The sequence below is a fragment of the Macrobrachium rosenbergii genome, chromosome 26 (assembly GCF_040412425.1).
Source record: "Macrobrachium rosenbergii isolate ZJJX-2024 chromosome 26, ASM4041242v1, whole genome shotgun sequence".
In the NCBI taxonomy this organism is placed as follows: domain Eukaryota; kingdom Metazoa; phylum Arthropoda; class Malacostraca; order Decapoda; family Palaemonidae; genus Macrobrachium; species Macrobrachium rosenbergii.
The window spans coordinates 13,691,488-13,709,836 of record NC_089766.1 but is presented as its reverse complement, the minus strand read 5'-3'; the positions used below and the strand labels follow the sequence as shown (position 1 = coordinate 13,709,836).

The 18,349-nt window shown below is 38.6% G+C and overlaps 1 protein-coding gene across 3 annotated transcripts in view; it reads left to right on the top strand.

Annotated features, from left to right (window-relative positions):
- The window catches only part of CngA (Cyclic nucleotide-gated ion channel subunit A), a 726,729-nt gene extending 708,797 nt beyond the window's left edge, over nt 1-17,932 (top strand). For all 3 annotated transcript variants that reach the window (XM_067128313.1, XM_067128312.1, XM_067128310.1), the window contains exons 10-17: nt 1,383-1,560; nt 3,264-3,386; nt 3,676-3,813; nt 4,737-4,880; nt 6,817-6,939; nt 7,078-7,210; nt 7,416-7,590; nt 16,564-17,932. In XM_067128313.1, coding sequence (XP_066984414.1) covers nt 1,383-1,560; nt 3,264-3,386; nt 3,676-3,813; nt 4,737-4,880; nt 6,817-6,939; nt 7,078-7,210; nt 7,416-7,590; nt 16,564-16,720 — 1,171 coding nt within the window. In that variant the 3' untranslated portion in view covers nt 16,721-17,932. The remainder of the gene's footprint in view (nt 1-1,382; nt 1,561-3,263; nt 3,387-3,675; nt 3,814-4,736; nt 4,881-6,816; nt 6,940-7,077; nt 7,211-7,415; nt 7,591-16,563) is intronic.
- Nucleotides 17,933-18,349: the final 417 nt, after the last annotated feature.

The following is an 18,349-nucleotide window of genomic DNA, read 5'->3' as shown; positions in this document are numbered from 1 at the left end:
CGTGAAAGTGCAGTACATGTATTAGAATTCTGTCTGAAAACTGGACACAACCGTTTAACATATCGTTATCTAGAAGCCACACCTCATGGCCCTCTCCCCATATGTTAAATATGCATCTCAACTTCGATTATAAGGCAGACCGGTATTTTGCGACTCCAAATTCCAGCCAGTGAACACAATAAGAAATTTTGTAAGTCCTCAGCACTTTCAATTTATCCAGTTAAGTTTGTAAAAATGTGTAATTTACTTGCTGTCATTTTTCTCAGTTTGAGAAAATTGGTCTAGTTAAGCTGTTTCTTTTTTTATATTAACTTCGCCAGTTGAAAACGTCTTCCCATGTAGTAAGCAAATTAAAGTGCTGCATACTTCTGGTATTCTGGTAAGGGTAAATTACAAAAAAGTTATGTACACAGATTACGTTGTCCAAAAATTCTTGTACAGAACAATCCAACAGACTCTGATTTCACAAGCATACTTCCACAAGTGCCCATAGGTTTAAAAAACAGCCACAGATAAAGTTAAAGTGAACATCTAATTGATGATTGTTACTAAAAACTATTTTTAGTTTCTTTACCTTTCATAGAATTTGCATTGCTATCTATAGGTAATAATAATTGATAGTATTTAACACGTGTATATTAGCAAGAATTGGGAAGGCTGGCTTGAAGAGGTTTATTTTTTCTTTCTGGTGGAGAAAGCCAATTGTTTATGGATGAGGCACCTTTTGTATGCCAAACAGAAGTTTGTGCATTAGGTTAACAGCAGCCCCTTACATTACTGGGTAGCTGTTAGGATAAATTTTGACTTGGAAGAAAAAAGTAAAAGTTAAAAATGAAAATACTTCATTGTAATTACAAACTCTTGTTGGATTTTTAATCATCATGGCTTAGTGACACCCCAACCAACTATCCAATATGAATAATAAAAAATCAACTTGCAATTGACTTTACTGAGTGATTTGTGTGCTTTCATTGGCCAGAGCAACCAATAAGCTTCAAGCGTTCAGGCTTAATGTCTTACCATGGTACTTGCTTGTGAAGCCAAATTGTTTTCTGCAACATCTAGAACCAGTTAAATTAAAACCTTCCTTCAAAAAGTTACTTTGTACCCCACAAAATGACAGATCAGTGCAAATTTGACACAGGCATTTCCTAATTACTTAGGTTATTTATCAGCTTGTCACTTATGGTCATACACTACAGACATCTGTTGGATGGAAGTTATGCTATGGGAATAAAAAGGTAGTGGTTTGAAGTGGCCCCAATTATGTATACTGTTATCCCTTCATTCTTTATGACAATGTTGGTACAACATTTTTCATAACACTGAACTCTTACTACCACACTTTTGTGCACTAATTTGTCTTACGTTCTCCCCAACAGCTTTTACTGGTCAACCCTCACACTGACCACTATAGGCGAGACGCCACAGCCTGAAAAAGATGTAGAATACCTGTTTGTAGTGGTGGACTTCTTGGTTGGCGTTTTGATCTTTGCTACCATCGTGGGTAATGTTGGTTCTATGATCACTAACATGAACGCTGCTAGAGCAGAGTTTCAGGTAATCAAAAGTGAATTTAAGGCCTTTCTTCTCCTTCGTTTTAACTGGTAGACAGTCGGCTGCACAGTTTCACTACTGTCTCATGAAATTACATTTATCTTTGTAATTAACTTAGGTTGATTATCATAAATATGGTCTCGTCATGTCAGAGTATAACATAAAACACTTGAGAATTTGTCACTTACCTAAAGTAAAGATCATCAGAACATTGTCTTCATGATTCTAATTAACATTTTTTATTTCTCTAGTATCTTATTTGGTAAATTCAACTGTCATTTTTAATGTAAGATCATAAAAATAACTTTATTAATTGGACCCAGTCAAGCTCAGGTTTATCATTCTTGTCTTCATGATTGTAATCAAGGAATATTTTTCTCTAAGCTGTCTGCAAATTCAACCACTGAATTCCATTGTCAGTTTGTAAGATTCTTAAAACTAATGAGAGGTTCCATTCAAGCTCATTTGTTTTTCAAAAACGTCATCCAAGCATGGTCTTGCCTAGAAGAAAGGTTTAGGTTCATTACTGTCTCAGAACTCAGTTCCTACCCGTCATTGTCTGAAGTTGTCATTCTAGCTTGCCCTCATCACATCTGCTACTTCTCTTTCAGTACCTGCCAGTAATACAGAATCTCTGAAGCTAACATATGCAAGTTTAGAAGGAGCCTTAATAGTGCATTGCACTATTGCTGCATTTTTTCTGACTTGCAGCTGTTTTTATGTAAATGTTTGTTTCATGAATTGCCTTGTCATTTCTTCTCTCTTTTCTCTTGATTGCATATATGGACATTTTATTCAGTGGCAGTTTGCTTTGCAAGTTAATGGTTCTGTAGACTTGTTCCATTTAAATGTTTGCTCATTCTGGTCTATTACAGCATTTCAGTACTGTATTGTGTTGTTCAAGTCTGAAAAAGTAAGAAATTCGAAGGGAAGGTAAGGATGCTGGTCCTAATCCTTTAGGAAATGTTTTACTTGCCCCCATCGCCCCCCAAAAAAAACTGAAACTTGCAAAGGCATAGGACTACACGAAATTGAGGGGGGGAGTTCCTGGTACTTGTTGAATTTCTAGAGTCCAGACAATCTTCCCACCATCATTCTGTCCTAAAAATTTACTATATTAATAGTTATATAAGTTCATAATTCATTTTTGGACTCTTACTAGATTTTTTTTGCCTGTGTTACTCTGCCTTTAGCATTCATTAGCCTACTAGAAGGTTGTTTTGCACTCAGAGCAACTACCACATAGCATTGTATTAGTCCATCAGGCAAGGCATTAATGGAATTTTAAGTTTGTTTGGTGGGAATCAGTTAAATTTTTTTATCGATCATTGACTTCAGTAGTTAATGTCACGAGGGAGTTTATGTTCTGAAATCCCTTAAATATTATCCATTTTTTTTGGACAGCTGGTAATGCTATGCAAGCTGGAATGGTCCTCAGTGACATGATTTCTGATAGCTAATAAGAGTAAATTGCCTGTATTCATGGTATAGTGTTGTTAAAAGATTAAGAAATGTGCACTAAGTTTTAACAGAACACCTGACTCGCATCTGCAATGTTTGTTGTATGGCATGTAAGTATCATCCTGTTCTAAAATTTCCATATTGTTTATTACAGAGTTAAAGAAACATTTTGTGCTTTTAATATTAAATTCTGACCTCTTGACATTATTGTACCGCAAGCATCTGACACACTGATTGTTTTGCAGAACCGAATGGATGGTGTTAAGCAGTATATGGAATTCAGGAAGGTGTCCAAAGACCTTGAAACCAGAGTTATCAAATGGTTCGATTACCTTTGGAGTAATAAACAATCCTTGGATGAGGAAGGAGTAAGTGACATCTGCTGTAATAGTGATATTACTCAAAGTGACAAAATAGTATCTTATGCATGAATTCAGTCAGTTCAGTGTTTTTAGGGTTAAAAGATTTTGTGCTATGTTGTTTTAGCTTACATGATGTGTACGTATTTCAGATATGCATTCTTTGAGAATACATGCCAGTACTGTACATTGCAGTTCTTTCTTGCATATACATGAAATGTGTTGCCTCAACTTTAAATTTAACCTTCCCAGTAACAATCAATATCAAGTTCAAAAGTAATGCTTATTTCTCTTTCAGGTCTTACGCTTACTACCAGACAAGCTCAAGGCTGAAATTGCTATTCATGTCCATTTGGACACTTTAAAGCAAGTCAGGATATTTCAGGATTGTGAACCCGGACTCCTTGTTGAACTAGTTTTGAAACTTAAACTCCAGGTAAGACTTTGACAACTTGACGCCCACTGTTACTGGGTCATATTTTATCAATTTGCAATTAAACCATTTCACTTGGAATCAGGTATTTAAATAAGTTAAGCCCATTTTATTAGAAGCATATTATTGCATAAAGTCTTGAAACTAGTCAAAATTATACTTGACTTTCGGCCATAAGACTAAAGTTACAGAATTTTTTGTCTGTCCAGACTTGAAACTTTGGTTTTAACAGCAACAATAACAACAACAATAATAATAATAATAATAAATAATAATAATAATAATAATAATAATAATGATGAATGTAAAGGCAAGCCTCTTCATTTCACTAAACACTTAGATAGGGTGAGTGACCTAACTTCATCAAACTAACTACAGGTACAGTACTGCAATGTGGAAAAAGCACAGATAATATTAAATGTATTTTCAGTGTGAGCTTGCATTTTAACTTGAAATAAATTAATGTAAAAGGGCAACGCTTTGTTCAGGCAGTTTCATTTAACCATTGTGAACTATGTTCTTGGTGGTCAGATGGGAAAAGAAAGAAAGAAAAAATATAGGGGCTCCAGTGGCATGGAACTTTTCTAGGAGTCATGAAATCTTTCTCCGAATATTTTATCCATTAGGCATAGGCATGGAATTTGCAGACATAACACCCAACAAAGCATAAATTTTCCTTGCCTAGCAATGTTGTTTTCATAGCTGAACTGTATGCAATAGGATCAGCCATTAAAATTTTTAAAGATATACCATCAGAGAAATATGGAATTTTCAGTAACTCTAGAAGTACTATTGATAGGATATGCAGTATTCTTATGTAAACTAAAAGTGAAAACATTTATAATAAAAACTACAGTATTTAAATCGCCTTCAGTAGTGAGTAAAACCCATTATGTATACTAACATAATTTTCTTCCTTTAAATAGGTTTTCAGTCCAGGAGATTTTGTTTGCCGGAAAGGAGATGTTGGAAAGGAAATGTACATTGTTAAAAGAGGCAATCTGTCCGTGGTTGCTGATGATGGCAAGACAGTCTATGCTACTTTAGGTGCTGGTAGTGTCTTTGGTGAGGTGAGTTTGAATAGCTTGTCTATTTTTTAACTCGGAACAGAAATGTGATATACATCAACAATGTAAAGTCTCCACACTCCAATATAATCATTTAAGTGCTCGAAAAGGTGAATAAAGTATATTTGAATAACAAGGAATGAAGTAGGGAAAGTTGAACAAAATTGCTTTTGTAAGCAGAAAGCTCTCAAGACTTAGAATAGTAGAGTTTGATGGATTAGAGAGTAATGTTAGCAGCAACTGTTTTCATGGTAGTTTGGGGAGCTTAAATGACAACCATCTACTGTTTAACCTTTCCAGCTAGGCATTTCATCTTGAGCCACCTTTGGCAAAAACTGATATATTTGAGTGCAATGGGCTTGACTTTTCAAAGGGTTTGTACCCATAGCAACTTAAAGGAATGTTGACTGATAAACCATAGTTTTAATGTAAACATTATTCCTGAGACAGTGTGCCACTTTCTCTTCCTGTATTACAAATTCAGACCCATCAGGTTCACAGTATCTTCCCTGCATTCACAAGCTCCCACAGACAATTTAAAAAGAAAAGGTGTCTCAACTGGCTGTGCATGCATCCATAGGGATTGAGAGCCTCTTAATGGTGTACTGTAGTTACCGTTTTCCCTGTGTATCTGGCAAGGAGTCAGCATCTTACTATTCATTGTTCCCATATTTCAATATATTTGTCAGGATTTATTTTTTTTCATATTAGTCCAGCAAACACACATCAAACCATAATTGGGATGCTCAGCTTATTAGTTTGCCAAGCAACAGGCATCTGGTCTGTGGCAGACAGGAATCAGCACGTCGACATACAAATCTGGAGGGGTGTTTCTGGGACCTTCAGGCATTTGCATAGTAATCCGCACCTCACAAAGATCCCAGTGATCCATTGAAACTACATGGGAAATATCTAAATTTCCTCTGTAATCTTGCAAATACACTTTGATTAACAAAAGGGAAATGCTCTTTAAACACATCAGAAGTGAAACTAAATGGTTCAGCTACCTCAGGATTAAACACTTTAACATCATCAGAGCACTATATTTTTGCAGTTTTTTTTACTTTCATCAGAATGTTCATTACCCTGTACTGTACTTGAATTAATTGCTTGGTTACTTGCATAGGAATGATATCATACTGCAATGTTAACTTAGAATTTGTAGTTTCTTCACGATAGGGTGCTAGATACTGTAGACTCGTCCATTGGTAGCCTCACAAGTGGAAACTCAAGTTAACATGAAGCTGGACCTCATTAAAAAAATTTCTTGCTCTTGGTTCTGACAAACACTTGAGAAGTACCCTGATTTGGCATAAACAACCAGGAGACGGTAGTATAGACCAGTCAGCTGTTAATTTTCACTGATATTTGATTTGGATGTTGATTTTTCTTGGTAACTGATTTTGATTTATGGATGATGATGTTGTTGTATCAAGTCCTTCATGTAGCACAGAGTTTGTTGCAGATGACAATCAGGACTGTGGGTAGTAAAGTATCCGGTAGTAGTAGAGCTTCCCTTTCAGAAGCTGAGAGACCTCTTGACATCAAGGTTGCTGAGACTGTTCTCCAGGTCATGCCATGCAGTCTTTTAATTTGTCCATCACAATGAGGATTTAAGGGAGTGGTTCAGTAAGAAACTTGGCAGACTTCTGTCACTGTATGAATTGAATGAAAACTAAAGACAATGAGGTGCTACAGATATTGGCACATGGAATCAGGTGCTCGTTACAAACAAAAAAAAAATGGTCAAGAATAAAAATGGAGATTTATATCTTACACATTTAATATTTAAAAATCTTGATTACATTCATTTCAGAAATTTTCAGTTCTTAAATCACTAATGTGAAGGCTAATTGTAGTTATTAATTCAGACAAAATTGATCATCAGTGATTTATTTTCTTACTGAAGTTATTCAGAATCATTTTCTATATTTCCCAGGTTTCTATCCTAAATATTGCCGGAAACAAAACAGGAAATAGACGAACAGCAAATGTCAAAAGTGTTGGTTACGCTGATCTCTTTTGCCTTTCCAAGGATGACTTGTGGGATGCCTTAACAGAGGTAGGTTTAAAAACATATTACAGTACAGTACTACATTCTGTATTATTTCTCAAGATTATGCAGTCACAAATAAAAATGAGAATGAATCTACAGTACTATTATCTCAAGAGTACAATACTTAACCTCCCCTTTTTTTAGTACCCTGAAGCTAAAAAGTCACTCATGGAAAGAGGTCGTCAGCTTTTAATGAAAGATGGGTTGCTCGACGAGGATGCTCTTAAAGCAGCTGAAGAACAGCAGGAGACTATGACAGACAAAGTGGCTCGATTAGGTAAGTTGGTGTCAAGGTTACCATACTATACCTTGAGTCTTTTTTGTTATACAGTATCCATGCTACTTGCCACATTTGATTTTTGAGTACCTCATGTAAGGTAATCTGTAATGATTAAAAAAGTATGGCATTTTCTGGGAATCTTGTGAATGAAATAATACTGTATGTCTTATCAGTTGTTTCAGACAAAAAATTCCTGTTACAGAAACTTCCATTGATACACTAAACACACGCCTGGCAAGACTATTAGCAGAATACTCCAGTGCTCAACAGAAGCTGAAACAACGCTTAACTAGAGTTGAAAGGCGCCTTGAATTTGACTCAGACTTAACTAATCCAGCATCTCCAAAGTTAAGCCCTTATTTCCCACTTTCCCCCAGGCAAGTAGTATTTAATCAACATTAAACCACTATAAATTTACAGTCCAAGAACTTACACTGAAAAGAGCAGACTGAATAGTACCTATGAATTGCTTCATAATAAGAAGTGGATATAAATGAAATAGTTTGACATCCTGAAGAGACTATTGTATTTTATTTTTGGTTTTCACAGCTTTTTAAAAAAAAGAATGTCTACAGTGATCAAACTTCTGTACCAAAAATATGACATTTTTATAATATAATTGTTTTACATATACTTACCAAGTCTACAGTGATCAAACCTTTGTGCCAAAAAATTTAATACATTCACATCAGTTATTCCACAATTAGTACTAATTTAATATATATATATATATACATTATATATATATATATATATATATATATATATATATATATATATATATATATATATATATATATATAATATATATATATATATATATACATATTAAATACAGATTAATTTATTACAACTCTATTCTAATCAGTACCCAGGAATGTGCAAATTCAAGACATCCTTCCTTAAATATTTTGGTTTACAATAAATAGCATTGTGTATTGAGATGATCATATGGGAATGGCCAAATTTTATCTCTTTAGTTACTACACAAGATGATTGTTGTACTTGTGCCAGCCCTGTGTAAGTTGACTTGGTTAAACTATCTTTTAAAACTATAAATGTTGCATGCACATATGATAACATATGAAATGTAAGAATTTGTTTCTTAAGTACAAACCTTTTGTTTTACTTATTTCATTCATAATGTGATAGGTAAGCCAAGTCAGAGTTACCAGTGTTAGTGTTACAGTCTACTGCCAGAGGGATTTCCCTGTTGTCAAGCATCCTTAGTTTTCACCTAAAGCTGAGAAAGCTGAGGCTAAAGAACTACGAGATTAGGGGATAAGTACTCCACGTAAAATAATAGGCTTGTACTTGTGAAACATAATTTTTATTATTTTAGAATTTCTGTTTGTGCAAAGGCAAACCTTTGTATGTCTTGTTAATTGCCCTTCTGTAAACATGACAAGTCAAGATCCCTATGTTAGTATATTTGACTTCGTGTGTACAGTAATGGCCTTAGGAAGCTGTAAATCTTTATCACCTGATTACTGTAGTTGGCAAAATATAGTTTCAGAACATAAAAGCATCTCCAACTTTTTTCTTGTCTTGCAAATGGAGGCATGTCATCCCCATTTCTATAAGGTAAATGCTTCTTTGCCAAAATTCCTGGTTGCCTGAGAAGACTGTGAGTTCAGGTGTTCCCTTTGTCCATTTGGTAAATGTATGAAACCTATATTTCTCCAAAATCTATGGCTCATTACCACAAATTCAGGTTGCCTGAGGAGATAGGGTTTGGGAATTCCCTTTGGGTGTGTCTTGAATGAAGTACAAGGTCTGGGAACCATTACTATGTTGGCCATAATGGGCCATCTAAGCCAGTGTCAGTCCTCGACAAGTATCGTAAAGAGATGGGGTCCTAAGAGGGATAATGGTTGGAATCACTTGGTGAGCAAAGTTGAAATCACTTCAGTCATTGGTGAATGAATGAATGATGAATTTAGGCTACAAGCCCAAGCACTGGTGCATTTTTAGCCATTCAGCACTTAAGGCTGTGACAATATAGTGGGACCGGTTGAACAGCACAAAAGATAGAGATCAAGAAAATAAATTATATGCAGTCCAAGACTCTAAAGCTGTTACTGGGAGTTAATGTCAGTTTTACCTACAAGTAATAACTAGCAGGTTGGACAGCAAAATGACATGAACCAAGAATGAAGGTGAAATAAAATGTTGCAAACACCATACAGTGCATCACATGAAGGCCATGAAGTCCAGTGAAGGCTCTACTCCACTACAGGGGTTATTATTGGTGTATTTCCTAGATCTTCCTATAATGTAGTTGGTCTTATAATCTACCCAGAACAAAATGCAGGTGATTAGGTTGCTATTTCTCTTGTGTCCAGATAGTATCCTGTGGGGTATATTGCATATGGACTGCACTGGCATCAGTACAATTTTTATACTACTGCTGTGGGAAAGCTATCCCTCAGATGACCATTGTCCTGATACTCTTGATTTGTGTGTGCTCTCTGTCTTCTTGTAGTTGTTGTGGATTGCCAAGGCCTGCTGAATTGTAATTGTAATGACAGATGGAATTGCAGAGTTTTAGTGAAAGCCCATCTTTTAGTGGCTGGTTGGAGAGATGTGAAAGCTTTTCAACCCTTGAAGCTTGAAGTGATTTCTTCTTCTTTTTAGCCATTGGTTGCATACCAGAAACATTCATTTAATGTTCTGTTAGAGGTCTTCCCAGAAAACTGCTAGTATGAACAAGTCTTCTAAATGTCACCCCACTGTGATCCCAAGAGGGTAGGCTACTCATGGCACAGGAGCCATGACCTATTTAATTGGGGATCTGTGCAGAGCCTGAAACACATACCTGAACTAGTAAATTGTCCCAAATGATATATATCTCTTATACTTTCAGGAATAAAGATTAACTGGAACCTGAAAGTATGTATCCTTCAGGACTACTGAAGCCATTTAGTCCCTTACCCTCACTAACCTTGACGTTTCCATCCTGAAGGGTGTCGGCTATATGAATGTGAAGTATGCTAAAGTCTATTACTTTTCTCCATTCTCCTGAGACTTGGGTACTACAAATATATAGTTGAAGCAGCCCAGGAGTCACCCAGTACTACTTCTATACTCCTTTGTTCAGCCTGCCATATAACTCATAATCCAGAGCAACAAATTTTTCCAATATTATTAAATTTATGTCTGTGACTGTTGGAAACACCAATAATAGGGACCTTGAGTATTTTGCTATGCTGTCTGTATTTTAGTTATAAAGTAGTGTTACAAGACCAATGAACCATACCTAAAAACTAAGATGACTCAATCAAGGATTTCTTCTATAATGAGAACTGCGAGGCCAGGAAAGTTAAAAAGGTTCAACAGCAGGATGGGAAGAGATGAAAGGGAATAGATGAAAATTAACAGACCAGTGCAGCTGTGCCAAAGGAACCCCCTATTGGCCATGCTTCCTCCCCAACCCTTTCCATTTTGTTCATTAGCTTGTCTTCCTTTGCTGAAGGAGATTTGGGAACCTAGCTGGGTGTCTTAGCCTGTGTGAAGGTAAAATGGTTATTTGGGGTTTTCCTAGCATTCTTCCTGGTGTTTGTAAAACAACTACAGGATGTACTGACCCAATGAATATGAGTTCCTGATCTCTAAAACTAAGGATGGTGGTTGCCTGCTGTGAGAAAGATAATGTCATCCATCCAGAGATGTAAGGACTACTATGATTTTAAACATGGCCTTAACAATGGTTAGTTCAAAGAGAATACTGTATTCTAGTCTTTGGTCATGGTAGCTTCTCTTAAAGAGGCATGGTTGGGCAATAAAGATCATGATCCTACATGTCTGTTGCACATGTCCTTAGAGTATCCCAAAGCTAGAGGACAGATTACTTCTGCTGTTGCATGGTCCTGCCAAGAGGGTATTACTTTGATAAACTTAAGCCCTTTCTTGAGTTTCTAGTTTTTTTGCCACCAGTGACACCAGGCTTTGGATAAGTCTCTCTGTGGAATGGCTTCTGTGGCTGGAGGAATCTTGAGCAGTTTCTGGCAGTGCTATTGCCCTATGATTGCAAACAGAATAAATTTGGTTTTATCCCACGTCAGTTCTCCCACGACCTAACAGGCTACTGAAATGCTTATTTATACTATATTTAGTAAGGCTGGGCCCACCTCATTCAGCTTTCTCATCCCATCCTGCACACCTTCAGAGACAGCATGTTTTTGGACAAACTGTGATGTCAGCCATCCAAATTCCTAGGTGATGTGAAATGATTTTGGAGGCTTGGGTGAGGGTCCCGACTTCTGGCAGATATGCTGGGCGAAGCCTGTCGATTGATACCCAGGTCATTCTTCCATCCACTGACATTTGTAGGCTTTGTCTCTTTGCTGCAAGATTTTGTGGGGGCCTGAGTAGGCAAGTGATAGGGGGCGCCAATGGGCATCTACTCTGATAAATGTGTGGCTTGCCCAACTAAGTTCTTCTAGGACATATACTTTTCTGGCTGTGTTGTATGTCGTTTTCACTGACATTATTTGCACTAATGCTCTATGGACATCGGAGGGGATGGTTGGGTCTGTTGGGTCTTGAAAAACGTCTGCTAGAATTGCCAAGAAGTCATGGAGTGCTTCTGCCGTTGACGCGTTGAATGCTGCATGTGGGGAGGTTCTTAGACCAGTAAGATCCATGGTAATTCTTTTTTACCTTGCGTCTTGGCACTTGGCTGTCAGTGCTGCTTTCAAAGACCTGTGCAACCGCTCTATCATGCCATTTGCTTCTTGGTTATATGCTGTCTATGTTGTATTTCCATCCCGAGACTGGCAGTGAGGGCATGCCATAAGATAGATGTGAAGTTTGCTCTTCTATCGCTGGTGATGGATTCAGGAACTCTGCCATCTGTTGCTTGATAGGTGTTACCTCAGGCCATCTGCTGTTCTGATCAATTATTGTGAAGAGGTATCTGTACCCCTCGGCCTACAATGCTGACGTGGATGTGGGCCAGACGTCACTGTGTTGTCTGGAACTCTCCTATCCCATTTCTGTGTGCCTCGTTACTTTTGATGTTTGGCAAGGGAGCATTCACTTGCCCACTTTTTAATGTCCGCCTTCATTCCCCACCAGACATACCTTTCCAACAGGATTTGGGTGGTGGTTCGGCCTAAGGGGGTGGGATAGGTTGTAGGTGAGGTTGAAAGCTGTCTTTCTCAACCCCAATAGTAAGTATGGGTGAGGGCGTCCAGTACTTGTCCCGCAAGCAATGGTTGTCTCTCTGTCGTTCATGGCTAGGTCACTCCACATCAAGGTGGGGTTCTCCCACCAAAGTCGCTGCAGGTCCAAGTCATCCTTTTGCAGCAATGCTATTTCGAGATATGGTATCGGACAATCTGGATGGTGTTGATGGAGTTTCAGGAATGGGCGTCTGCTACACTGTTGGAGGAACCCTTCAGGCATCTGATGGTGCAGAATTGTTCAGCTATCGACAATGGGTGCCGCTGCTGTCTTGCTGACCACCCATCTCCGCTTTTGGTGAAGGCGTGGACCAGGGGCTGGTGGTCCGCCTGCACCACAAATTGTCGTCGTCCTAGCTTGTGTTGGAAGAGGCAGATGGCTCCATGGACTGCCAGCAACTCTCAGTCGAATGTGGAGCATTTCTGTTCTGCTGGTGATAATTTCTTACTGAAGGATGCCAGCGGCCGATGACCATCGTCTGTGTCCTGCTCAAGTACCGTGCCCATTGCAATGTTACTCGCGTTTGTCGTTAGGGTGAGGGACCTGTAGGATGAAGGAAAGATTAGTGTGGCAACGGAGGTGATTGCTTTTCTTGGCTAATATAAAAGCTTTATCTTGTTTTTCAGACCAACAAATTTTTAGGTTTTCCTTTCAAGCAATTGTATGTAGGGCTCATTATTTCAGCAAGGTTGGGAATGAATCAGTGGTAATTGTTGATCATTCCTGTGAATTCTTGAACTGCTTTGATTGTTGTTGGCGATTGCTTGGGCCTTCTCTGGGAGGGGCTTGACACTGTCAGGGCTGATTTGGTGGCCCAGGATTTCTACTGTTGGTTTTGCCCATTCACATTTGTCCTCCCGGACCATGAGTCCGTTTTCTTTGAGTATTTGCAGGACCTGTCTGATATCTTTCATGTGTTGTTTAAAGTTGGGGCTGAATATCAGAATGTTGTCAACGTAGACGACGCAGAAGGGTAGGTCGCCCAAGACTTTGTCCATCAGACATTGGAAGGTCACACCTACATTCTGAAGGCCAAAGCAGCTACTATATACTGTAACTGAATGTGTACGTGCCAAAAGGGGTGATGATGGCCGTCTTTTCTATGTCCTTCATCAGGTCAATCTTCTCAAATATTTTGGCGCCCTCCATCTGGTTTGTAATGTCAGCGATGTTCAGTAGTGGGTACCTCTCAGGTACTGTTTTAATGTTAAGTCGTCAGTAGTCGCCACATGGTTGCCATGTGCCATCAGCTTTTGGTACCATGTGGAGGGGAGAAGCCCACAGGCTGGAGGCTTTTTGGCATATTCCTGCCCGTTCCATGTCCCGAAAAGCTTGTTTGGCATAAGCAAGCTTGTCTGGGGCCAAACGTCTGAAGCGGGCGTGGACTGGGGGACCCTCCGTGACTACGTGTATGTGAAGCTGGACGTGGTGCTTTGCGGGTTAGGTCAGGTTTAGTCAGGTCATCCTTGATTACCTCCAGAAACTCCTGTAGGAGGTGATGTATCTCCGGTGCTGGAATCAGAGTGGGTGGGGCTACGGGGATGGGTCATGAGACCAGCTGCTGTCTTGCTACATCCACCAGCATTTTGTGGTCTTTTAGGAAGTCTGCTCCTAAAAGTGTGATTGTTACGTCTGCTGTGATGAACGTCCAGTTATACTTCTTTCCGCCAAACAACAAATTCATTGTCTGTTTCCCATATATTTTTAGCAGGGCACCATTGGCAGTGGACAACTGGAGAGTGCTGGGGGTGGGATTGAGGCGTTCTCGGGGGTTGGCTGGCACAAACGATTTGCATGTGCCAGTGTCAACAAGGAACTCCGTGTCTGATCTCTCGTTAGTGATGAAGAAACACATGGAGCCTTTCTGCCCGTACCTGTCCGTCTCTGTGTTGCTATGCTGGTGTGGTTGTGGGGCAGCTGTTGCTACATGTGACTGTGTGGGCTTTGTTGACTTGTGGGCCCAGTGGACAGCGTTGACCATTCAGGAACTCGTCGAGGGGCATGGTTGATGCAATGGGGATGGCCGCAACTGTTTGGCAGGGTAATTTTGTGAGTAGGACCTTTCACAAAGTCCAACTTAGTCTCTTGGCAGCTGTCTGTGGCGGGGATCGTCACTAGCCTGGCAGCTGTCTGTGGTGGGGATCGTCACTAGCCGCTGCAGGTGCTTGTAGATATGCGATGGTTGCTGGTCTCCTATTACTGGCCCTACTTTGTCTAGGAACTTCCTAGCTCTGAGGGCAGGCAACATGCTGAAGGATGACCTTAGTTGGTCCGTCAGCACTTCGTAGGTGACGGTGGTCTATGGTCAGCAAGCCATTTTCCAATTTGCTCAAAGACGTCATTTGGCAGGAACTCGAGGACGGCACTGGGTTTGCAGGATGAGGAAGAGATCTTAGACCTGAAGATAGTCTCCGCTCTGAAGAACCAGGCCTCTGGGTTGTGGCTTGTGAAGGGCGGTAGGCGGATGCTTGCTGCTGTGGCGTTGTCGGTGGGTGGGATGGTGCTGACAGTGTCGGTCATCTTCGGGGTCACCAGTGTAGAGGCAGCGAGGTGAGTGATATACAGTACAGCAATTAGGTATATACCAATTTGTTAATTAAAACTCTGGACGTCATTAACAATCGCGAGCAGAAAAGATTTAAACTAAGAACAAGAAGGGCATACATCGGGAGAAAGTGTGTTTTCTTACACATGAAAAAACTTATTTCTTTGTACAATGTATGTCAAGGATGACAATGTGATACGGTTATCACCGACTTACAGCAAATTCGATCTTATGGCATTTTTCTGTGCCATAAGTGCCATTGATGGTGATTATGGCGCTGTAACTTGATGCAACATCAAGTTACGGCAATCAGTTTAAGGCACAGTGCTGGAATGGATACCCCGTTGTAAGTCGAGGACCTACTACATAAGGTTTGAAAGCTTAAATGTTTTTACATTTGTGCACAGTTGCATTTTCATGCATATGCGACTGACTGTCTGATGAAAATACATAATAAACATTGCCTCTATGGCTTATCTCTGGTCTGTGTTTCTGGTGACCACGTGTCAGAGGTCAGCCCTCGTGGTCAGTCTTCGTTTGACGTTTCTGGTGGCGTCTGCCTGGAGGGCCTCAGCAGCGGGGCCTACAGTACTAGAACTGTAATGGTTAACTGATCTGCTGTGGTGTTCCTGTAGTGATTGATGTTCCAGTTAAAAGTTTATATACATGCCATTATTAAAAATGTGTCAGGTTTCATTATCATCAGTATTGGTACTTTGCTATGGGTCAGGAATCTGAAAATTATAGTAGCGAGTGACTAGACATTTTTGCCCTTGAACAATTGTTTAGATGCAAATTCTATTCCCTGTACAAAGTCTAAGTGACATTTTGCTCTTCGTCCCAATTTTTCAAAATGAATGATATATTAAAGTTAACTGCAAAGTTTTTTACAGAGATAATTGAGGGAACTGTGGAAGGTGATTAGAATGGTGAAAAAAAAACTGATGCATACTGAGAAATAGTGGAGAATCCCTTAGTTAAATGCTTCAGGGTTGAGAGCTCACACTAAACGTGAAAATTATTACAAACATTTCTCTTGAGTTCTGCCATCAAAGATTGGTCCCCATAGAGAGGTGGTGCTGTCACTGCACCTTACGTGGTGCATTGTTGGTATCACTAAACAGTGTTGTTAGCCTTTTGCTGTACTGTACCTCCATTCCCACTTCCTTTCTTCAATCTTGCTATCCAACCTTTCTGTTACTTCTTCATGTAACTGTGTGGTTTTCTCCCAGTTCCACCCTTTGATCCTGGTACTTCAATTCCTTTAATTTAGGGATCTCTCTCTTTTGCTTTCCACCACTCCAAATCCCTTTTCCACAATTTGAGTGCTGAATGACTAGAAGTGCCCCAGTACATGGCTTGACAGCCTAAATCTTGTAAAAATACAGAAATCAAGTCAAGGATTGGCACTCTTCTTTTTCTTTCATTTTAGAATTCTAATTACACAAAATGTCAATCCTTTTCCTGTTCAAGAAAGATCACTGTACACCACATGATTTATAAGTTTTTCATTCTTGCATCCTGTAAAAAAAATTACATTTAATACTGTATTACAGATTGATTTGTAACTTATTAATAATTCTTAAATGTAAATAAATAACTTCAAACCCATTTATAGGACTGACATGTCACCTTCCCCCTTCCCTCTGGGTGCTGCACCAAACCTTCGCCGAAGAGAAACCATTTCCACTGTCTCAGGCCATCTGCCACCGGCTGATGAAGACAATGTCATACGACCCTCTACACCCACAACTCAAGGCTTCAGCAAACCATAATGGACCTACACTTCCCCCAACATCCAGTGAGGATACAGAGGATGGTGTTGATGCATCACATCCTACAGCTCAACCATGCTCCACCCTTCCTTTGCCCACTCCTACCATTAATGTGCCTACATCACCCTCACGTAGGGATACCATCTAACGCTTCTTTGTGAACATTTTTAGTCACTTAATCAGTCAATAACACCAAAACACTGTATGCTACCAGTTACTTGTACAGTATACCACATACTGTATTAATTTTTATCATACTCATTGCCATTCAATTTCTGGATACCTATTAATTGTGCATTTACCCATATTTACTCTAGCTGTTCTTACTCATAATTAACAAAGTAGTACTTAACTCTATTCTCAATAGTCTTTTTAGTCTCTGAGTATGGTACCAGTTTATATAAATATCTACAAAAAATCCAATGACTTCCTGGTTAGAAAATTCTTCCTATAATAAATTAATAAACTACTTATTACGACAACATTTCATGTTTGTGAATTAGAATTCCACACTTGTGTAAAGTTTCATTGAACTGATTAACTAGAAACAGTACCAGGCATCAGGCCTAAATTTTACTTTCCATCAATTCATTGACTAGCAACCCATTCAAAGACACATGAAATGATGTCAAAACATATATATTTACTGTATATGGATTTTCTACCAACTTTTGCAGAAGTGTTAACAAATTTTAAATACGGTACAATTGTGATAAAGATCATCATACAGTATAGTCCCATAGCTACGGTGTTCTTTAAAGGAAAGAAAGTGATGAAAATGTGATGGAACTACTCTAGCCATTTGTAAATTTGTCATAGCACATATTCACAATGTTACCTCATGTTAATAGATAGAATCATTTATAACAATTATTGTCGTAATATATTGAGCATACTTTTTTTTTGCAGTATGTTGCAAAAACAGGAAAAGCCTTTAATGACTTCTAGAGTCTGTCTGGTACAGAAAAGGGAGTCAGATATTATTGTAACTATTCAGGAATTGTATTGTGTTAATGAAGTATAAAGATGGTTTTGTTATCTTGAAATACTGAACAACATATTTCATGCCATAGTACATTTTAGTTTTTCACATTTCCTCATTAGTAATGTACAGTACAGTATGATAATAAGAGAACAAAATATGGTGCAATTCATGGATAAGTTTTTAAAATAAATTACTTTAAGAATTTTTCTATGTAAACTTGCTAAAAATGGTTTTTCTTGCAAACAATATTGACAGCATTTATCCAGTTGGTAAAATCATCTTCAATTTTCACTTTTGAGTTCACCTGCCTTCAAAATATCAGTGTCCACAAGAAGACCACTTATAATCATTTAAGTACTTTTAAATACTATAATGAAGGAATAATGGTTTGATGGATTATATTAGTTTCTTGGCCAGTCATGTTTCACAGTGCTAAGTCATTCAACTATGACAAATTATAAATTGAGTGAATATATCACATATGCTTAATTTTAATTCACAGGAAACTGAGAATTCCCCCAAGTGAACTTTTAAATTTTTTTCCTTCAATTTCATCAAAGTTTAGACCTTTCTATCCTTATACAGAAATGCACTGAAAGACAAGAAGCTTAGACAATATTTACACTATACTTTTTCAGGAAACT